We start from the raw sequence: 25,276 nt of genomic DNA on the forward strand, positions 1-25,276 counted from the left end.
AGGATATGTTAGAACAAGTAATGCAGAAAGTGAATAACCGAATTAGGAGGAAAGCTGAAAAATATATCAGAAGACAAAATCGAAATATAAAAAAACCAATCACATTTCAAAAAGGAGACCTAGTGTTAATTCGTTCACTTAGAAAAAGTAATGTTAAAGAAAATCGTTGTAAGAAATTTCAACCAATGTTTGAAGGTCCATATACAATTGAAAATCAGAATGGACTAAATAGTTATGTGTTAATAGATGCAGAGAACAGACTAAGAGGCATATTTCATATCAACGACATTTTTCAATATCATGAAGAGATTGAATAATGATTTCTATACCTTTAACACAAATATAATAACACTAATAACTTACTGATAGATCCATTTCATAGATAGATGGTAGATTTCTTTGTTGTGAATAAATTTGACATCATACTTGTTGAATTTTGTACATATGGAAATTGTTTGGTACCCTAAAAATCATAATTTGGGGTTAGATACTATAATTGCTATAAAAATGTCTTTCTAATATAATAAAGTGGAAAAACTTACCAATTTATATTGATGAAGTTATTTTGAATGGAAATAATTCCTAGATTTTGTCTATAAATAAACAGAACACCATATCTATTATATTTTTAATTAAGGTTATATTTTCTGATATCGCATCCATTGCTCCATTTGACATGACAGTTTGACCATAGAATAGCCGAACTGTGATCCGTTGTTCTCTGTTTTGACATAGACAGCGAACAGGGATGTATTTAACACATTTTAAATAATAAAAAAAAAAATTGAATTATTAATTTATTAAATTTAATAAGGTATGAGAAAATTAATATTTAAAAAAATAATAAGTAAATTATTTATTTTAAATATTATTTTGGGGTATTGATACGATTAGGGTTTATAGAAAATAATTTATAAGTTATATACTACATAATATTAGATATTTGGTTGTTTTAAATAAGTTATATACTAGAGAATTTAATAAAAATATATTTATGTGAGGGCATTTTTAATAAATTAGCATATAATAATTGTAAAAAGTTGTATTTTAATATTGTAAATATATATAAGTGAGCCATGTGCTTAGGCAACCAAAAATACTCTCGGAGATTGACAGATATTTATACTCTGAAGTGACGTTTAAGAATATTTACGAATATAAAGTGGGTTATAATAATATATTGTTTGAAATGTGTATTTTATTAAATTAGAATGTTAAGTTACTAATTTAATTATATATTCTGATCTGAAAAGCCTAAATGTAAACAAAATTATTATTAGAAAAGAATGGAATTCTCTGGATCTCCAGAGATGGCCATGTTTGCGAAATGGTTTGTTCCAGAAAATTCAGACAAGTAGAAATAGAACAAATTGGAACATGATATCTTACGAGATGGTTCTAGAAATCCAAAAACATATAAATACCCGTGATTTGGATTCAAGATGGCAGTTTTTAGCAGTTTTTAGTCTGAAGTCAAGCAGTTTTTGGAAGTTTTTAGTCAGAAGTCAGGCCAGTTTATTATGAAAGTTATTAGACACATTTAGTGAAGTAAATTGTTCAGAATTTTCAAGAAGTCAGTCAGAAAAGTTTAGTAAGAAATATGAAAGATTATTTGGAGTCAGAGAATCAGGTACAAATAGTCAAATTGTTTAATATAGTGAGTTAAATGAAGATTAAAATTTATGCATATATTTAATGCACATTTATAATTATACACAAATAATTATTGAAGATACAAAAAGGTATATTGGAAGAAATAAAATTATATTATGATTGGAGATTAGTATAAATCAACTTATAATAATTGGATATTGATATATTAAAAAGAAGAATAAATATAAATGCTGTTTGCTGGTGGTGTATAAATGCTGGTGAAGAAAAATATATCTTAAATTGGTAGAAGCTGATAATTGTAAAAAGAAATTTCACAAAAAACAAGGATAACCGAAGTACGAAGACTTTCAGTGGTGATTAGAATATATATAGTGGAAAACAGTTCATTTAGGCATCTCAGTGAAAGAAAGGTACAAAATTTTGTTAATATAATTTAGTTAGTGTTATAACAATTTCAATTTTGAAGATAGTTTGTTTAAATTTAACATTGTCTATAGAATTTAATTAGTTTTATAAGAACATCAATTTAAAGATAGTTTATTTTAAATTTACATTGGCTAGGTTAGATATATATGTGTGTTTCATAATAGTTATAATAAAGATAATTTAAAAAAGTACTTACAAGCTAATTCTTTGAGAACCGCGATAAAAACCCTATATATTATATTATTAAAAATACTCATTGCTCATCATTCAAACAAAAAACACATCATAACAATATATATATATATATATATATATATATATTTATATATATATATATATATATATATATATATATATATATATATATATATATATATATATATATATATATATATATATATGGAAATACCCCTATGTGGAATGGAAAGGGGAAAATTTACGCATCCCAGATACCTAAGGTATGGATTGAGCGTTTGAGGACTTTTTCCCTGTTATTGAACCCTAGGTGACTTGGTAGGTCGAAGTGTCTTCCAAAAATTGTCTTACACATCTAGATGTTGTGAAAAATACTGCTTTCTGCTTGGTCTTATAGAGATGTTCAATAAGACCCCAGCTGTTTTAAGTTCTCTAAAAGGCACTTCGAAATGAATCCAGAAGTAGAGAGAATAATAGGTATCGTCTGGGTGTTTTCCATTCTCAATTGTCTCCTTGTTTGGAGATCTCAGTACTTGGCGATTTTTTCGTTGTGTTTAACAAGCAGATTTTTATTGGTAGGTATCGCCACATCTATTAGTGTTGTCTGTCTATTAGTTAGGTATAGCACCATTTGGTCTCCTCCTTTCTCGCTTGAGTTTATCTTGAGGGCATTACAGGATATATTCTTCTCTTACTTTGGAGATTTTTTTTCAGGGGATACTTTTACTTGCCACCTCAACATCCATTTTTCCAGTTTTTCTATTTTTACTATTGGTTCCATACTACTCCCACGAGTAGCTACTAAATAGATATCCACTCTCTCAGAGCCTCGCTTGAGAAAGTAAGGCTTCTTTCAACCGGAGGTCGCTGGTATCCGGAGGGAACCGTTTAAGACCAGTTCTCGTGTGGTCATACAAGTGTTTCAGCACCTTGTCTCACACTTTGAATTAAGGATTTTTTTCTTGTTTCCTTCATTGGTTTTTAATTAGGTAATTAGGTAATTAGGTGCAGGTTGTCTCCTGGGGATATAGGTATAGTGGGAAGAAGGATGAAGGATGGATTATCTTTTCTTGATTGTACTCGGAATAAAGGATATATATATATATATATATATATATATATATATATATATATATATATATATATATATATATATATATATATATATATATATATATATATTTATATATATGTAAAAGATAAAATCTTTTAGCGAAAGCCGCTATCGCTTTATTAAATTAAATGGCCAAACATATGGCCTAGGATGACAAATTCGTTAAACTTCCCGTGCTCGAATCGGTATCAATAAAGTGTTATGATCATTTCGGCCTATCCCAGCCTCATCAGACACTTGGGCTGATACAAATTTAAACTCGGAAAGTCCAACGAATGTCTCCCAAAACTTCACTACAACAGTGATTAACTTACAAAGGCGCCAGCTGCTTTGGCGGCCGTGAACGAAAACGATATGATAATATCGTTTTCTGTATCCTCTGCGCTATGCGAAATGTGTAAAAGATAAAATCTTTTAGCGATATATATATATATATATATATATATATATATATATATATATATATATATATATATATATATATATATATATATATATGATGAAAATTACTTAGTTCTCGGGAAGAACCGCGTTGAGAATTTATTACTTGACGTTTCGGCACCCATTTTGGAGGCATTATCAAGAGTGATACGGTTCGGTTCGAGTTCGGGGTCTCAATCTGCCTACTCCCCTCATTCGAGACGTACCAGTATCGTGTTCTGTATTGCAAGAAATCACTCGACACTGAGGAGTAGGCAGATTGAGCCCTCAGTGCCGAGAGACAGTTCTTGCAATACAGAACACGATACTGATACGTCTCGAATGAGGGGAGTAGGCAGATTGAGACCCCGAACTCGAATCGAACCGTATCACTCTTGAAAATGGCTCCAAAATGGGTGCCGAAACGTCGAGTAATAAATTCTCAACGCGGTTCTTCCCAAGAACTAAGTAATTTTCATTCATCTGACCGCGTATATATATATATATATATATATATATATATATATATATATATATATATATATGTATATATATATATATATATATATATATATATATATATATATTTATATATTTATACAAACAACACAGTTTATTAGGGTTGCAGTCAGAAAATTGGCCGGGATGTTGCATGTTGATGAAAACAACATTTTGTTCTCTATGTGTCAGAGTTAAAACACACCAGTAAAAGATGACAAACTAAATTTTTACTATCTGTACCTAGATTTTAAAGAATTTTGTATTTTGTCCACTATTTTATATTTTATATGTGTGTTAATAATGTTGAGTGTCTATGCTTTTATAAATAGTCTCAACGACTATGTCTTGAAAAAGGAATAAAACCATTCCGAAAGCTAGACAAAAGTCATAAAAGTGTTTCATTAACATCCCGGCCAATTTTCTGATTGCAACTAATACCCAGTAATTCTGTAATTCTTATATATATATATATATATATATATATATATATATATATATATATATATATATATATATATAATCGTGTCTACATGACTATACGTTGGTCATATAAGTAGTGCTGTAGACTGGAAATAGCTGTGAAAATCAGAAGGCCTTTTATTTGAACTTAGAACAGAGAGTTAAATGGTGACAGGAACTGCTCTAGCGAGATAGTTTTACACCCATTTCTACTTTCTATTCACCAGGTATAGCCTATTTATAAAAGGTACCTTCATTCAGAAAACTCCTTATTAAGGAGACCCGATACATTCTCACAATCATACTTGTTGCATTTCCTGCGCAAGACTACAGCCCTATTTGAACAGTCAGCTTAAGCCCCCGAACCAACATCAAGGTCTTGCAGCCACTAGATATATTGGTTGTATGTGGAATAATTTCTCTAGATAAATACTGATCCATTAAATATTGTATAAACTATATGTGATTAATTGTCTTTATTGACCATACGATTAAATCTTATAAATTCTTATAAATGTTTATTTGATGCTTTTGGCGATTTATATCGAACATTTATGATAAATGATTTTTAATTTTTATTTTTTTTTGTCAGCTAAGTGGTCTGCCGTTATACGCTGCCCAAAGGATCCAATTCAATATATTTCTAAGACCTGTAGACGGCATGGAAAGCCTGGTAAACGTGAGCAAAGCCTTAATGCCACTACTTTGGGTAGAAGAGGTAGGCTTTTATATTATAATAAAATTATTAAATAGAAAAGGAAATATAGTAAACATATAGATATTGTAACGTATTTAATAAAACTAGCGGTTCTAATTTATCTAAATATATTTATTTATAAGCTCACAGTACGATAATATCTTATCTAACTAACTAATATGAGCGCGGCTTATATATATATATATATATATATATATATATATATATATATATATATATATATATATATATATATATACATATATATATATATATATATATATTATACAAACAACACTGTTTATTAGGGTTGCAGTCAGAAAACTGGCCGGGATGTTAATGAATTGTAGTGATATAAAAACCAAAAAAATAAATGCATGTGGACTGACAGAACATGCATTAACGTTGAAACATGAATTTTTTTTTTTTTAGAATTTTCGCATCAACCATTAAAGGTTATTAGCGGGTGTTACAAATTTTACAGTTGTTATTAAATATACTAATTACAAATTGCGTATTAAATTCTTCTTCTTCCTATGCCGGCCCCATTAACGGAGGTTGGCGACCACATTTTTAAAGGCTTCTCTATCTTTTGCAACGTGGAATAATTCGTCTACAGTCATGTTTGTCCAGTCTCGAATATTTCGCAGCCATGACTTCCTCTTTCTACCTATTCCCTTTTTGCCATCGACTCTACCCTGCATGATGACCTATTACGTATTACCGTATTAAATTACAAATAATAAATTACCAAATTACAAAATGATACATATAATATAACTTAAATTTTATGTAGTAAACGTATGTCCTTAAGAAATTTGATTGTATTTGATACATTACAGTTTAAAATATCTTAACGTTTCTTTGCTTCTTCTGGTACATTGTTGATGGCTCTTTCGTAGGAATAAAGAGGACATTCAATCAATATATGTTGAACAGTTATTGGACATTCACAATAGGAACATTCAGGTGGTAGTTCTTTTGTTATTGAATGCTGGTGAGTTACCGCTGTATGGCCAATTCTTAGTCGGTTATAACCACCTGTTGCCTTATGTTTTCTGGAAATTGTAGTTTAGTGCCAATCCTACTTTTAACGTTTTTAAGGTTAGCCTTATTAGAATTCCACATTTGTTGCCAATTTTTTACACAGTGCTGTTAATATTGAGCTGGATATCACTAAATGGAATTGTAGTCATTATTTCAGTTTGCTCGTCAGTAGCAGCTTTCTTTGCTAATTCATCTACTTTTTCATTTCCTGCGATACTTGTATGTGATGGTACCCAGAGAAATTTAACGTTTACGTGTCTGTTTTGTAGGTAATAAAGTGCTAATTGTATTTGTTGCAGGATAGCATGTACTGGATATATTTGCCTTAAGCTCTGAAGAACAGATAAAGAGTCAGTAATGATAAGAAAGTTTGAGCTTGCATGACTCTTACACATGTCTAATGCTTTTAAAATGGCGATTGCTTCTCCCGTGAAAATGCTGCAGAATTGAGGGATGCGAACTGCATATTCAGACTTCCTAGAATAAAGGCCGCTGCATGTCCGTTTTCAGTTCTTGACGCATCAGTAAAAATCTTGTTATAACCAGTGTATTCTGATATCCGTTCTTGATATAATTTGTTAATGATTATGGGATTTGTGGTACTCTTTGGATAGGCCGTAAGGGATATATAAATAGTGGGAAAATTAATAGTCCAGGGAGGTATAGTTTGTTGTGTAGGATAAGAATGTGTCAGCTGGTCCATGTCAAAACCATATCTCGTTAAACGTTCTCTAAGGGGTGGATATTTAATTTTTTGATGGCAATGAGTAGATGGATCTATTTTGTAAAGAAGTGGATAGTTTGTGTTATTAGGGTTGGAAGACAGTCTCGCGGCATAATTTAAAGAAATGTGTTGTCTTCGTATTGATAGGGGGGATTCATCTAGGATAACCTGAAAACTTGAAACAGGACTAGTTCGGTAAGCACCCAGAATAAATCTTAAAAATGTGTTTTGTATAATGTCTAGTTTTTTAAGAATATAATTACTTGCAATTGAATAGCATACTGCACCATATTCCAGTTTACTTCAGATTAATGATTGGTATATATGCAGCAATTTTATGGTTTCCGCTCCCCAAGATCGGTTTGATAGCATTTTAAGAAGATTTATTTTAGATTGGCAGGATACGACTAGCCAGACTATGTTCTGCCCATGTTAGCTGACTGTCCAGTCACAGGCCAAGAAAGTCAATGCTCTCTACTTGTTTTAGGTTGATACCATTTAGAGTAAGTGTTGTTTTGCAATCAGTTTTTCTTTTATTGAATACGATGAAACGAGATTTATCACCTGAGAACGTAAAACCAGTTTTTTGGGACCAATCTTCTAGTTTATGCAGAAATGATGTTAGTGTAATATTGCAGCTACTAGTATATATAAGTATATACTATATATACTATATATACTATATACTAGTATTATACAACAAAGTCATCTGCATGCAGATCTGCTTTCAAAGGTAGCTTTATCTCTTGAGCGATATTATTAATTGCTATTAAAAATAGAGTGGGGCTTAAAGTTGAGCCCTGTGGAATACCGTTTTTAAGACATTCTGTTTTTGAAGTAATTCCATTCACACGTACTTGGAATACTCTATTATTCATGAAATGTTTTACAAAAGCAAGAAAATTTCCCTGGATACCCCAGTTAGACATGGTTTGTAAAATGTTGTATCTCCATGCAGTATCAAATGCTTTATTTATATAAAAAAATATGGCAATTACTTTCTGGTTATTTCTAAAAGACTTACATATAATATTGTCAATAGCTACTAAGGCATCATGAGTTGATCTTTTATTTCTAAAACCGCTTTGGATATGGCTTAATAATCGGTTTTTTTCAAGAAACCATATTAATCTGTTATTTAAATTTTTTTCTAGTAGTTTGCATGTATTATTTGTAAGAGAAATTGGTCTATAGGAAAGAGGGTCAGTTTTTAATTTGAAAGGTTTTAAAATGGGAATAATTGTTGATTCAGACCAGGTTGATCGAAATATTTTATTAAGGTAAATGTGATTGAAAATGTGTTGAAAAGAGAATTAATTTTCCTGTGTACGGCAAATTTTTGATAAATATTATTGGTATATTATCAGGACCCGATGAAGTGTTTTTTGATTTATCTAGAGCTTCTTCAAATTCTTGATATGTGATGGGAAAATTTAGTGGATTATCACTATCTACTATAGATATTTCTGTCATTTCACGTTTATTTTTGAAATCTAAAAATGCGGGATCGAAGTTTGCATTGCTTGAGTTTGTCTTATATAAATCTGACATCATATTACTAATTTTTTGTTTTGAAGATATTAATTTGTTTTTATAAGAAAGAGTGTTAATGTAAATTGAGTTTTGTTCACCTTTTAGTGTACGTACTTTATTCCAGATTGTAGTCATAGGAGTTAATGAATTTATGGTAGAGACCTAATTTGACCATGTTTCTTTTTTACTTTTCTTAGATATTTAGTTTTTGCCCTAAGTTTTTTAAAGTTGTTAACATTTTCTGTTGTTTTATGTCTTTTTAAAACATTGAAAGCATGTTTGCTAGATTTCATAGCTAAAGCTATTTCTTCATTCAACCATGGTACTGGTTTTCTTTTACAAGGTTTTGTTTTTCCCACAGCAATATTAGCGCATTTTAGTATAGTATCATTGAAATGATGAAGAGATGAATCTATGCTATCTTCTAGAATAAAGTTCGTAAGATAATTATTTATTAGATCTCTATACAAGTCCCAGTTTGCTGAGTTTAATTTTCATTTTTGGTAAACAGGAATATTCGGTTGATCATGCCCAATGGTTTCAATTGTTAGAGGAAAATGATCTCTATTATATAGATAATCAAAACTTTTCCAAGAAAAGCTTGTAGCAAATGAGTGATCATACAATGAAATATCGATGGCAGAAAAAGTACTATTGTGGGAGCTAAAATGAGTAGGTTTACCAGTATTTTCTTAATATTAGATTTTGATTATATATTAATTTCTGAAGAAGTCTACCACATTTATCTGTTTTTATACTACCCCATGTGATATGACAATTCAACTCACCAAGTATTAGTTTGGGAGCAGGAATATCATCGATTAAGCGCTGTAAGTCTTCAAGTACATTTTCATTTGGATGAGGGAGGCAAATGTTACATATGTTAATAGGTCTGCAGTTGATATTTCATGATATAGATACTGCAACGGCTTCCAAATTAGTGTTTAGGTGAATTTTTCTTGGTTCTACACAATTTTTTACGAAAATGCCTACTCCGCCGCTGGCGTGTTCTGTGTTGCGATTTTTGAGAAAGCTAGTATAGTTTTTAATATGTAAGTTTTTAGTTTTAAGATGTGTTTCCTGTAAACAGATTACTAGGGGAGACAATTCTTTCATTAATATATTAAGAGCTTCTACGTTGTTGTAATATCCGTTTAGGTTCCATTGTAAAATAAATGTATTAGCCATTTAGGGTACCTGACTGAGAAACAGAGATATCACTTTCTATATCCGATGAGGAATCAGTGATATTGAGTTGTAATCTTTTTCTTAACCTTGTTAATTTGGATTTTATACCGCGGTCTAAAATATGATCATGTGCAAATAATAGAATATCTTTAAATGATATCATATCCGTTGTGTAGTTTTCTACAATGGAGTTCTACAATAACATTAAAATCAAGAGGAAATTTTGGGGACCTAGACTCAAATTTATTTTTAAGGGTCTCTAACTTTTTAATAATATCAAAGGGTGAGGCTTTTTGGCGTTTCATTATGTGTTTAGGTTTTGTAAATGGAGTTGTGGCAGTTGATGTTTCTTGTATATCAGGTGAGGCAGATATTTGTCTTTTGGTTGTGTGGGGAGGAGGTACTTCGGTATTTAATGGAGGAAAATTTGTTTCATTAGTTTTTTCTGTGGACAAAGTGTGTTTTTCTAGTGATGGTTGATGAGATACTAATGTTTCGGTGTAAAGAATTTGAACGTTAGTGTGGTCGATATCCATTAGGGGAGGTTGTTGTGGAATTACAGTCTCTGGTTGATATGGGCTATTTATGTTGAGGGTTGTTTGTTGACATGTTGATGGACAATCAGTTTCCCGATGTTCCTTTGTTGCACACTTAGTGCAATTTAAGTTGTCGAGGGTAAAGTATATACGGTAGTTGGTGTTGTCATAGTAAATTGTAACAAAGTCTGGGATAAGGATAGTATCATCAGGAGTAACAAACACATGGCGGCGAAAACTTCAAACATGGCTGTATGCAGTATCCGGCATGCCTACTTTCAAAAAAGTTATTCTAAATACTGGTTGAAGTCCCAGCTTTTTTAGTTCATCTTCTATTAAAGTGTTTGGGACGGTAGGGCAGACATTAGAAATGACAAGTCTTATGGCTGGGGTGATTAATCTTCTAATTTCAATTTTTGTATTGTTCAATATTAGTGAATTATGTGCTTGCAGTAAGGAATCCACGACATTAGTACTGGTGAGGTAAATACATACTCTATTGTTTGAGATACGTGAGGCAAATAGAATATTTTTTGGTTGCACTAAATTTCCCACAGCAATAATGTATTCATGAATTTTGACGTCATTAATACTAGAGAGAACAACAGCTTGCTCTTTGGTCGGATATTTGAAAGAAGTAAGGGCACTGGAATATGTATTTGGTTGGTTGGTATGGTGAGAAGCCGAAGCTTCTCCATCAGGATTTCCATCCATTTTTTAATTTATTCCGCATACTTCTCCAACTCGATCCTCGAGAAGGCCCTGTCTCGAAAGCCGGTAACAACAGAAGGTAAGAACAAAAAGTGGTTTGTTATCGGTACTCTTGGATATCAAGTTTTGGGGTAAGAGTTTAATCAATAGTTAATATTTAGAGATATGCTACTCACAGTTATGATTTATAGCACAAATTAGCACACTAACTATACTGGTTTCACTGATATACTTTTAAAAAATAATATTTGGTTAAATTTTTAGAAAAATAATATTAATTCAGGAGACGACTAAGTTGCTGTATTTCAGTCGAAACATGAATTTAATTTCGAGGATTCCTGTATTTTGGCAAAGGAAAAGAACCATTCAAAAAGTGTTTTCTTGGAAATGTCTTCCATAAAATCTACTACATCTTGCGTCAATAAAAAGTCTGACATAGATAAACTGAGCAACATTTATTGTTGTTTACTGGAAAAACATCCAAAATAAAATAAATATTTATCTGTACATAAAATACACTTGTATGCGTAACATGTTGCATACCATTAAGACAGGTTTAAAAATTAAAAAGTAAAATCATCCAAGATGGGCCTCTGGTATTTCTTAAAAAGAAATATATATTAAGTACACCTAATTACTTTTCAATCATAGGGTTTTTATTTTCTGTTCTCTATGTGTCAGAGTTAAAACACACCAGTAAAAGATGCCATAAATTAAGTTTTACTATCTTTACCTAAATTTTAAAAATTTTAGAATGTATTTTGTCCATTATTTTATATTTTATATGTGTGTTATTAATCTTGAGTGTCAATGCTTTTATAAATCTCAACGACTAGTAAGTTGCACTGAAGAGTTGTGATATTTTATAAATATTTACATATTTTTCTTATTACAGTGTCTTCAAAGAGGAATAAAACCATTCCGAAAGCTAGACAAAAAGTCAAAAGAGTGTTTCATTAATATCCCGGCCAATTTTCTGACTGCAACCCTAATAAACTGTGTTGTTTGTTTATATCGACAGTCACTAATATTAATATCCAGTATTTCTTATATATATATATATATATATATATATATATATATATATATATATATATATATATATATATATATATATATATATATATATATATATATATATATATATATATATATATATATAATTAAGAAAGGGTGGTGGGTTTTTCGGTCAAAGTGGAGAAATAAAAGACAAAGAAGGTGGCTACTTCATCTGTTTATTGAAGACATTTCGCTTCCTAATCAGGAAGCATCATCAGTTCATCTAAAAAGGACAATATGAAAAACCAAACATCCATGGAAAAGTTATTATAAGTGTGTTACCTTAAAAAGATATGTAGCAGTCAAAGATATTAAATGTGTAATTAATATTCATCATCATCATCTTGGCGGTACAGTCCTTAGAGGGCCTCGACTTTCTCAAGCTTTCTACGCCATTCTATTCTGTCCCTTGCTTGCATTTTCCAGTTACCGACTCAGATCTTCTCGGTATCTTGTGTTACCCCGTCCATCCACCTCAGCTTTGGTCTACCCCAATATATATTTATCTAACTATATTTTTTCTAACAGCGCAATCATGTAATTAATATTACACATTTAATATATTAAATGTGCATTATCATAATGTAAATTATGATAATGGACATTATAATATTATGTTGTATAGACAATTAATTGGAACTGAATACAGTTATAAATTAACTCAACTTAGCACAACAAAAGACATGTGGTAATGGTACATGTATATAAAAAATATGTGAAAAAACCTAAGTGAAAAACATTTATTTATAGAGAACCAAAAAGATCATAAGATGCACTTCCAACAGTATAATCTAGTTAAATTTGATTTTAACTTTAAGTAACATTATTAAAATTGAATTAGAGAGATATTTAAAAAAATATATATAATGAAGTTACCACTCTTAAGCTTCTCAGTCGCTGTCAGTGAAATGCGACAAGCAGTTAGGTACCACGCCGAACGCGAAAAGACAGTGACCTTGAGGTCAAAATATGACAGAACAGCAAGGCGTATTTTAAAAAGTCTATGTTATGGCAGAATAGCCAGCAACAGGTGAAGATTGATTTAACTTCCAGTAGTCCAAGGTTCATAACATTTGTAACTGAGAATAATATAGATTCTATGAATCTATATTATTCTATAAATTCTATGAAAATTTTATTAAACTATTTGATCAGAAACAATTATTTTAAATATGTAAAAGTAACATTGACAAAATAATCAATAAAATGTAAGTTGAATAAATCTAAGTTAAGTAAATATATATATATATATATATATATATATATATATATATATATATATATATATATATATATAAACTAAGGTACACTCGAAGAGTGGTGGGTTTTTCGGTCAAAGTGGAGAAATAAAAGACAAAGACGATGGCTACTTCATCTATTTATTGAAGACGTTTCGCTTTCTGCTCAGAAAGCATCATCAGTTCATCTAAAAAGAACAATATGAAACCAAACATCCATAGAGAAGTTATAACCAAAGTGTGTTACCTTACAAAGACATGTAACAGTCAGTGATGTTAAAAATATGAAAAAGCTTACAAAGCTGGACATTCAGAGTTAACGTTGTATATAACAATTAATTGAAACTAGGTAAAGTTTGCAATTTGACAAAATTAGCACAGCAAAAGAACATGTGATAAAAATACATGTATATATAAAAAAAATTTTATAAAAACTTAGTAAAAAACATTAAGGTTTATTTTAAAGTGTAAAGAACTAGAAAGATCATTAGATTGCACTTCCAACAAATTTATTTAAAAAATTATATTTTAATTTTAACTTTAGGTAACATTATAAGTTATTAAAGATTAATAGTAATAAAGATAAAATGAAGTTACCAGTCTTTAGCTTACTGAGGCTCGTTGGTAAATGAATTTAAAGGTTTGACACCCACGCACAACAGCGTGAGTAGAAGTGGCCTTGAAGTCACAATGACATAAACAGCAAGGCAAGCTACCAACCTCTATGTATTAAGGCGGTATATTCAAAGAATGTGATAAATTTGGTTGACAACTTGTCGTTAAAAAACCAAGCAGTGAAAGGAAAAGGTGGTTATCACCATTTAACCCTACAGTGATTGATCTGTCAACAAAGAACAAAGCAAGAGAAGTCAATCCAATATATCATATATTATAATATTATGACGTCACTAGTTAGCCAGCTAACAGGTAAAGATTAATAAAAATTTCCACAGTCCAAAGGTTCAAACATTAAGGACCGTAATGAAAAGGATTCTATGAATCAGATTCAATTTAAAGTTTTATCAAACAAGTTCATCAAAAAGAACAATTACTTAATTATGTAAAAGTGATATTGACAAATATTAATAAAAAGTAAGTTGATAAATCTTAATTAAAGAAAGAATAATTTATTTATATTTTATTTTTATTTTTATTTAAATTTATTATAAGAAAATGTGATAAAGAAAACCCCAAAATGGGACAAAATTTAAGTAAACAACATATCAAGCCTAATTCTGTAAAATTAATGCATGATAAATTTGGCTCAAATTACTAATGTCCGTTCTCTTATTAAGAGTATTAGGATGTTTTAATATTGCACACATTTCTAAAAACTGTCTTTTAACGAGATTGCGTTCAGTGCCAAGAATTTTAACTTCATTAAAGTTTACTTCATGCTTAGTGTTAATGGCATGTTGGGCAAGAGCACAAGTATGCTTAGATAAATTGATATCACTGCGGTGTGTCGTAAGACGCCCTCTCAGTGATCTCCCAGTCTGACCGATGTAACATGAGTCACACTCAGCACAAGGTATATGATATATTCCATTCACTTGTTCCAGAAGGGACAGAGGTGTTTTAGTTTTAGAGAACAAATTCCTGACAGTCTTAGCATTCTTAATAGCAATTTTAACAGGTACGTTATTATGTTTGTACAGTTTAACGAGTTTCTCAGTAACTTGAGGAAAATAAGGTAAAGAGGAGTAATGGGTAGTTGGATTCCCAAGTACAGTATTAGGCAGAACAGTGTTATTAATTGAATTATTTGATATCATTCTAAGTTGGTCACCATTGGGTATATCATTTAAAGAAGAACCATAGCTTTGAGCGAAAAGGTATTTATTAATAAGGGAGGATGGATAGGAATTCTCAATCAGAATATTTTTAAGTAATTGAAAGGATTCCCTTCGATTAATCGGATGTATCAGTCTATTTAGCCTGCAGCTTAAAGCTTTAATAAGGTTTAATTTATTAAATTAAACCTTATTAAACCTTATTAAAGCTTTAAGCTGGCTAAATAGACTGATACATCCGATTAATCGAAGGGAATCCTTTCAATTACTTAAAAATATTCTGATTGAGAATTCCTATCCATCCTCCCTTATTAATAAATACCTTTTCGCTCAAAGCTATGGTTCTTCTTTAAATGATATACCCAATGGTGACCAACTTAGAATGATATCAAATAATTCAATTAATAACACTGTTCTGCCTAATACTGTACTTGGGAATCCAACTACCCATTACTCCTCTTTACCTTATTTTCCTCAAGTTACTGAGAAACTCGTTAAACTGTACAAACATAATAACGTACCTGTTAAAATTGCTATTAAGAATGCTAAGACTGTCAGGAATTTGTTCTCTAAAACTAAAACACCTCTGTCCCTTCTGGAACAAGTGAATGTAATATATCATATACCTTGTGCTGAGTGTGACTCATGTTACATCGGTCAGACTGGGAGATCACTGAGAGGGCGTCTTACGACACACCGCAGTGATATCAATTTATCTAAGCATACTTGTGCTCTTGCCCAACATGCCATTAACACTAAGCATGAAGTAAACTTTAATGAAGTTAAAATTCTTGGCACTGAACGCAATCTCGTTAAAAGACAGTTTTTAGAAATGTGTGCAATATTAAAACATCCTAATACTCTTAATAAGAGAACGGACATTAGTAATTTGAGCCAAATTTATCATGCATTAATTTTACAGAATTAGGCTTGATATGTTGTTTACTTAAATTTTGTCCCATTTTGGGGTTTTCTTTATCACATTTTCTTATAATAAATTTAAATAAAAATAAAAATAAAATATAAATAAATTATTCTTTCTTTAATTAAGATTTATCAACTTACTTTTTATTAATATTTGTCAATATCACTTTTACATAATTAAGTAATTGTTCTTTTTGATGAACTTGTTTGATAAAACTTTAAATTGAATCTGATTCATAGAATCCTTTTCATTACGGTCCTTAATGTTTGAACCTTTGGATCTAACCACCTTTTCCTTTCACTGCTTGTTTTTTTAACGACAAGTTGTCAACCAAATTTATCACATTCTTTGAATATACCGCCTTAATACATAGAGGTTGGTAGCTTGCCTTGCTGTTTATGTCATTGTGACTTCAAGGCCACTTCTACTCACGCTGTTGTGCGTGGGTGTCAAACCTTTAAATTCATTTACCAACGAGCCTCAGTAAGCTAAAGACTGGTAACTTCATTTTATCTTTATTACTATTAATCTTTAATAACTTATAATGTTACCTAAAGTTAAAATTAAAATATAATTTTTTAAATAAATTTGTTGGAAGTGCAATCTAATGATCTTTCTAGTTCTTTACACTTTAAAATAAACCTTAATGTTTTTTACTAAGTTTTTATAAAATTTTTTTATATATACATGTATTTTTATCACATGTTCTTTTGCTGTGCTAATTTTGTCAAATTGCAAACTTTACCTAGTTTCAATTAATTGTTATATACAACGTTAACTCTGAATGTCCAGCTTTGTAAGCTTTTTCATATTTTTAACATCACTGACTGCTACATGTCTTTGTAAGGTAACACACTTTGGTTATAACTTCTCTATGGATGTTTGGTTTCATATTGTTCTTTTTAGATGAACTGATGATGCTTTCTGAGCAGAAAGCGAAACGTCTTCAATAAATAGATGAAGTAGCCATCGTCTTTGTCTTTTATTTCTCCACTTTGACCGAAAAACCCACCACTCTTCGAGTGTACCTTAGTTTATATTGGATTGACGGTCGTACTCCTTTTCTCGATATATATATATATATATATATATATATATATATATATATATATATATATATATATATATATATATATATATATATATATATATATATATATATATATATATATATATATATATATATATATATATATATATATATATAAGCTTATAAATAAATATATTTAGGTAAATTAGAACCGCTAGTATTTATCATCATCATTTTCAGCACATTCTGCCAAATATGGTGTAGCCTCCTTTACATATTCATTTTTCATATTTTTAGCCCACGATTGTATAAAATTCGCTTTTCTAGAACCATGTTGGTTAGTTTTCTTATTTTTTTATGTCATAGTTCCATCTTAAATTTGGACGTCTTCTTGGTATCTTAACACTTCTTGGATACCACATTGTAATACCTATTGTCAGTTCTTCTCGCTAAATGTTTCGCCCACTGCCATTTAAAAGATTTAATTCTATGGATTACATCAGTAACCTTGGTGTTCTGTCTGATCCATTCTATTATTTTTCGATCTCTCTTTGTTATACCTAGCATGCATCACTCGGTTAACCTTTAAGTGACTTTTAGTTTCGATATCTCTTTCTTTAGTGTCCAAGTTTCGCAGCCGTATATCATGATTAGTAGTATACACTGGTCGAATGCTTTTTTTGAGGTGGATTAGCATCTTCGATTTGAATGTTAGCTTTGATCAAGCTAGTTTCATTCCTCTGTTGATTTCTGGAAGTAAGGAGTCAGATTTATATATTAATAGTCCCAGGTATACATACTCGTCTACTGTCTTAAGTGCAGTGTTGTTTATTATTACATTTTGGACATCCACTAGCTCGTTGTACATACATGGTTTTTGCTTTTTTGTCAAGTTCATTTTTAGGCCAACTTTATATTTGTATTTTGAGAACGATTTCCGAAGTGGAAATTGAAACGTCAATAAACATACTTTAACCTTTAATTGTGGCTTATTCCCATTTAAATAGTAATTACTTTAACATGCTCAGAACAATATTAAGAAACTTTATTGCTAACTGCATTTAGGTCGTTTATGTCTCTTCTTGTATTTCTGCAAGATTATTAGCAATCAGAATGATGTCGTCTGCAAATCTTAGATGGCAGATCCATCTGGTAGCAGATGAGGTATAATCCATCAATGGATATTTCTTTCTTCTGCCAGTTGATTTTGCTTAATATATTTTCTAGAGTTGCAGTGAAGAGCTTTGGTGCTATTGCGTCTCCTTGTCGATCGCCTCTGGAAGTGGGAAATTCTGGAGTGTTTTCATAAATTTTTACCTTAGCTTTTGCTTGTCTATACATATTTGCTAAAGTTTCTATGTACGGATCAATGCCTTGGTTGGTTAAAGCTTCTATTACTGCCTTGGGATGTATAGAATCAAAAGCCTTCTCGAAATCTATGAAGGTTAATGCTAACGGTATTTCATATTCTTTAGCTCTACTCATTAGTTCTCAAAGTCTATAAATATGATCTATGGTACTGAATCCACTTCTGAAGCCAGCTTGTTCTCTCGGCTGTGCAGCATCTAATGCGTTTGTTAATCTGTTGTTGACGATCTTTGTGAATATCTTGTTTACGATTAGTATTAGACTTATAGGTTGGTAGTTTTTGATATCCTCTTTGCTACCTTTCTTATGAATGAGAGTTATGTTTGCTGTATTTGAGTGGTCTGGTATGCATCTCGATCTTAGGCAGTTTGTAAATATGCCTGCTAAGATTTTTCAGGTTTTATTGCCAGCGTATTTAAGCAGTTTCACTGTTATACCATCTATTCCAGCTGCTTTACCGCTTTTTATTTTTGCAATTATCGGTTTTACTTCTTCCGGAAGGACTTCTGGTACATCTTCTTGGTAACTGATTACTTCTTCAAATGTGTCAGGGCCTTTGCATAGTTCGCTGTAGAATTTAGTTACGAGCTATATTATTTCATTTCTGTCTGTAATTCTGGTGTTTTCGTTTGTTATAACAACGATTGGCTTCTTCCCAATGATTAATGCTTTTCTAGTATTCTTATAGTTTTTACTGTGCTCGATTGCATTTTCTAGAAGTCTTTCATTGTATTTTCTTATGTCTTCCTTAATACTTTTACTTATTGTCTTACAAAGTTCTGTGTATTGTATTCTCTGTATGTTGCTACTTTCTTTCATTTCCCTTCTTTTTTTTTAGCATTATTTTAGTTTTATCAGATAGTTTACTATGTTCATTTTGTTGTTGCGGGCCTCCGATTTCTTTGGCGCTATCAAAAATAATTTCCATTAATTAGGAGCTATCGATTTTGTCATGTATTCTTTCATCAATTGTCCTGTGGTAGTGATCTGAGTTTTCTTTTAGATTGTTAATATTTATACCGGTTACTCTTGGTTTTGTGATTAATTTTATTCTTTCTAGTTTCAGATCTAGAACAATTTTTGATCTGATTAGTCTATGGCCGATGCCTGTTTGAAATTTATTTATTACACTGACATCTTTTATTGTAGCAATCTTTTGAATGATTTGAATGTCTTGTTCACGTTAGGGATTGTGAGGTGAACTCTGCGAGTTGGTAAGTGTTCGCTGGTGTGTTCCGATTATAAGGCACAATACGCCATATATTGCCGGGGATTACGCGACCGATGTTTTCGTAGACGTAGGAGGTAGGATTCGTTGGCAGAGCTGGCTGACTTGTTAGATTAGTTGCGACCCATTCGTCACTATTAGTTGGGCATTTACCGGAGATTTTATTGGTTTGCTCTTACGAGCAAAAGAACAACCCCTCCGATACCTATACCAACGTTTAATCCCCCATCGCGCTTCCCTCTTAAATTTGAGCGTCCTGATCAGCAACTCTATATGTAGGCCCAGAATAACGAAATCTAGAGGATTCTTCAGCTCTGCATAAACCCCTCAAGAAAAAATAACAGTCTACTCACTTTAAAAGGCACGACCTCTTCGAGTAACGTAACACGATAATGTACAGTAACTGGTACGCCGGTTTTTAGGAAGATCACTTCAAACATGCTTCTCACAATATAGCGAAATGTTTGATAGTATAACTGCACACAATTTTCTTTAAATTAGTTAAAGTACGCCATATGTCCTCGTATCTTGCCCTATCTGTATAAGACTTCCTTCACCATATACAACAAACATCGAGGACCATCTTCTAATGGCAGAACTCTTCCAACTTTAGGCTGCTGATTTTTTAACTCATCCAAGAGACCGAACTTATTATTGACTACGGACGAGATTCCTTTAGTCATCTTGAGGTTTTGGATAACACATTAGGTTGGAGAGACGTTTTCCGGAACACTAAAAAGATCCTGTTAAACTACTGTCGTCACGCCGAATCAAACACGTTTTCTTCCTGCATAATTTGACATAAATTCCTTAAAGCTTGGTCGCCGGAGATTTTTGATTTTATGTTGAATGGTTCGTGCATCTTCTGTTTCATTTGAGCCAGCAAAAGATGCCAGACGATTTATGTGAACAACTTTTGGTTTACCTTTTGGCAACTTTTTAATTCGATATATTACGTCGTTATTTCTCTTTTTAATTTTATACGGATCTTTCTATTATCTTTGCAAGATCACCTACTTCAAATATTTTATTCTTGCATCGAGAATCATATTGATCTTTAATTTTGTCACTGGCTAACTGGATGTGTTGTCGGGTAAGTTCATGAATTTTGTTCATTCTGAACTTCAGGCGGTCGACATATTCTTCGCTTGCAACACGTGCTTAGAAAGGTCTGCAGCCAAACTCTAGGTCACAGGGCAAACGAACTTCACGACCCAACATCAGGCAGGTTGGAGTCTGGCCTGTAGTTTCAGTCACGGCAGAGCGGTAGGCTATTAGGAATAAATGAATGTGTTGGTCCCAATCTCTTTGATATTCGAATACAACTTTACACAAATGTTTAAACCATCCGGCGACCATTTCATCTGATTGGGGATGCAAGGCTATCGTTCTGGTCTTATTGATACCAATTAATTTACAAACGTTTTGGAAGAGGGTTAACTCGAAGTTTCGCCCTTGGTCGTCTTATCCGGTTCATTTAAGGTAGTGATTAAAATTTGCAATGCACTGCCGTTTTGCAAGAGCATCAGCATTTAAGTGAACTCTTCCAGCTTTTGTTTGATCTTGTAGTCATATTTTTGTAATCGTTCTAACATTTCTTACAAGAAGAAACTTTTTGCCATACAAATATTTATGGAAATGCTCGCCGCCAGCCTTCACTACGCCTATCAATTCTCTCTTGGTAACGCAATAGTTTCTTTCTGGTTTCGAGACTTTGCTAAAGTAAGCGATGACTTTTTCCTGTCCATCTTGTATTTGGGAGAAAACAGCTCCTATTGAACTGTTGCTGGCATCGGTGTCCAACACAAATTTTCCTGCCTCGGGTCACATTTGTAGTTGTTCGAAAGCTTTTTGACACTTCACTTTGTGTATATTTTTTGCCTTATTCGTCAACTTTGTTAGCGGCTTTGATATATTGACAAATCCTTTGACAAAACGTTGGTAATATGTACATAGACCAAGGAAACTTTTAACTTCGTGTTTATCTCTTGGTATTGCTCAATCCTTAATTACTGCAAATTTTTCAGAATTAGCTGTTACACCATGACTCGCTGCAATGTTCTTCACTTCTCGTCGAAATACACTTTTTCGGACTTTGAATTACACTTTCGGAATTGGAAAGATAACAGAAAAATAATATTCAAAGCAATATTTTAGCGTTACTACTGGGAATATAAGCTAGATAATAAAGATAGTGATAGTTTAGTAGATAATTTACTAATATTTATTTTTTTTAATTTCAGAGTGTCATTATTGAAGACAAATACATAACTCTTTTACAAGAGAATCTTTTCAAAACCCTCAGAACCGTCAATATACTTAAGTGGTTTGTGATAGTCATTGGAGTAGCTTGCTTACTGATATCAGCTTTAACACTGATCTACAGACAAGCACCTTGATCTTTTCAGGAACATCCTCTACCTTTTGTGCATTGAGAAGAATGATCACTCAGTTTCTGATTTTGGCACCTTACACCATATTTTGGCAATAAACACAGAAAGTTTGTGATAATAGTATTGTATATGATTTATTATTATGTATGTGTTTAAGTACTTTTAAGAAAGTATATGGAAATTAATTATCGATAAAATAATTGATAAAAATTAATCATTGTATTTAAGTTTATTTCTAATTCTTTAGATAGCGTCTGCATTAAGAGTATTAAAACTTATCATGGCAACTTTCACTTGTCACACTGCATCTCAGAATAGTACTATAAAACTTCATTTGTACTACTTACAGGCAGGAAATGTTTATTATTCCAATACTCATTTTTCCTTGCTACTTGCATTTTGCCTTGTATTATTTATTGCAATAACAAACACTTATCTCATGTAATCAAATGATCCAGATATTGTAACTTTTTATCTTTTTTCTTTATTCTCATCTTCACACTACATTTAAATTTAATATTTCTTGTTGCTGTGTTTTTGTAATTGACATAAATTATGATTTTAACGTTCAGTATTGTGTCTGTAAGATTCAGCGCCCACGGCGCAACTGTTTTAAAATTACGGTCTGAACGATTGCATTCGCAACTATTATTTATTGGCAACGTGAAAGCATGGGGATTCGTTAGTTTTCAACCGTTGTTTTAAAACAGTTGAGTCAGGATCGCCTTACCTTCGTATTGAATAGTCTCCGCTAGTGGGATAGTGTCGTCTAAAAATCTGATATTGTTTGATAGGTTTGCCATGACTTTTATTTCGATCGTTGTTCATTCATTCAATTCTAGTACTATTCTAGAACTACCCGAACTCCAATTTAATAAAACTGTTAAAATAAATATCTTTTTCCTTCCGACGTTGTCTCATGGATTATTTTACAATACTTTTAAACAGCCGTAATGACAGATTGTTATTTTAACTAACATAAAAGTATTTCACTGTATTTCATATTAAAAATCCGTATATAATAAACTTAAATTACAATCAGAAATATTCTAAATACTTCATAGAAAGTATACATAAAACTACCGAGCCATCGAAAAGAATCTAAATTAAAATATATTGTTGATTTTACGATATATGGATGGATAGATGTTGGTTGGAATTTCAGACACTTTGCTATCAACCATCATCATATCATGCAAGTATCATGATAGCTTTAAAAAACAATAGAACTGCTGAAAAGTTATTTTCAAAGACCAAAACTCCATTGGCCACTTAAGAACAAACTAATGTCGCCTATCACATACCCTGTGCAGAGTGAAACTCCTGCTACATCGGTCAGACCAGCCACTCTCTTTAGGTCGACTAACGTCTCATAAAAGCGACATTACGAATTCTAAACTGTCTTGTGCCCTTGAACATCATGCCTTCTCAACAAAATACAGTATAGATCCCACTAATGTCAAATACTTTGTAGAGAACAAAATTATCACAAGCGATCCTTCCTTGAAATGTGCCAGATATATCACTCTCTTATCATATATAACAAATAAGAAGTACCACATCCCTTATTCCATTTTAAACTAATAGTCCAAATAGTTCCATTAAACATCGAACAAAATTTTTTTCACAAACCCACAAAAATTCAATAATTACTAATGCCCTTGAAAAATAAGTGCCTTACTGGAACATAAGTATCACATGTACGAAGACAATTAACACGTGTAACCCTGACGCTGTCGTCACCAAACAGTAAATATTTGAATACAAAATACAATTAGTCTAGGTGTCAGGCGACATACTGTATCACTCGGGACCACTACTATTCGACCCCCAAATAGCTCTTGGGATACTTTCTGTACCGGGTGCTTTTTCTCTCCAGCTTATCCAAAAGTGGCCATTTTGAAGTGATGTATCAAATTTATTAATAATGTATTGCTGTTTAATGAATACAAAAGTCGACTTCGTGAAACATCCGAAAAAATCTTGTCCGACAAAAATTTTAGTTCCATAAGGGAGTCCACCAAACTAAACATGCCATTAAAACAATTTCAAAAAATTTAGTAATAACAAGCTGATTTTCTCTGTATTGTTCAAAAAATAACTATTTTTAAATTGTCCGACAAAATGTACTCCCCGATTTTTCCGTCCGACAGTGAAAATCGGCTTTACCACGAGTCTGTGGAAATTTATTAATACCTGTCGGACAAAAAAAAATTAAATTTGTGAAAGATTTACATACTAAATGAAATATGCGACAAATATAATGTACCCAAATTGCAGTCCGACAAAAATGGCAATTTTTTTATTTATTTAATCTGTATAAATTTCAGATATTACGCAAAACCTAAATTTTAATAATAACCGTCGGACTAAGTACAAAGTTCATTTTTTAGATAATTATTTAATGTTTAAACTATTGGCGGTCAAATCAAATGGTGCGGGAGCGCCCCATGAAAAAATCAGTTAGTTTTCGCGTGAAATGCAAAAATTCGCATTTGTTAAACCGTTTTATTGAGAATTATGCGTATAACAAGGATTACTGGTATTTAAGTAAGTATTTGATATTTTATGTTATATTTTTTTATGGTTATTAAAAAAATTTGTAAAAATAATATACATATATTTATATAAACATATAAACATATATATATATACAATAAAAAATAATTAAATAATTACACTTATTTTTGTCATTCTTCATCAGAACTGTTATTTAACTCTTCATCACTTGAACTAATAATGTCCTCATCGTTCTCTTCATTTTTACTTTGCCTATCTAAAATAATAATAGATTATGATTTTTTACAAGTATTATATTTCAAATATAAATTACAAGCATAAATAACTGTCGGACAAAAAAAAATTAAATTAAATTTGTTAAAGATTTACATACTAAATATGGAATATGTGTCAAATATAATGTACCCAAATTGCAGTATATTTGAAGATATATCAACAAATGTAGGACACTGAGGGTCATCAAACGAATGGTGGTAATATTTTTCTTCTATCAGTGTCCATCCATAATTTTCAGGTTTTAAATTTGTTGGTGATTTTAAATGTGCATTGCACCATAC

At 31.3% G+C, this 25,276-nt stretch overlaps 1 protein-coding gene across 1 annotated transcript in view; it reads left to right on the forward strand.

Moving 5' to 3' along the window:
- Positions 1-24,743, forward strand: part of LOC140450152 (sensory neuron membrane protein 1-like) — a 436,941-nt gene extending 412,198 nt beyond the window's left edge. The window contains exons 8-9 of the mRNA XM_072543598.1: positions 5,322-5,447; positions 22,050-24,743. Of these exons, the coding sequence (XP_072399699.1) occupies positions 5,322-5,447; positions 22,050-22,205 (282 nt within the window). The 3' untranslated portion in view covers positions 22,206-24,743. The remainder of the gene's footprint in view (positions 1-5,321; positions 5,448-22,049) is intronic.
- The last annotated feature ends 533 nt before the right edge of the window (positions 24,744-25,276 follow it).

This window comes from Diabrotica undecimpunctata, chromosome 9 (genome assembly GCF_040954645.1).
Source record: "Diabrotica undecimpunctata isolate CICGRU chromosome 9, icDiaUnde3, whole genome shotgun sequence".
Lineage (NCBI taxonomy): Eukaryota > Metazoa > Arthropoda > Insecta > Coleoptera > Chrysomelidae > Diabrotica > Diabrotica undecimpunctata.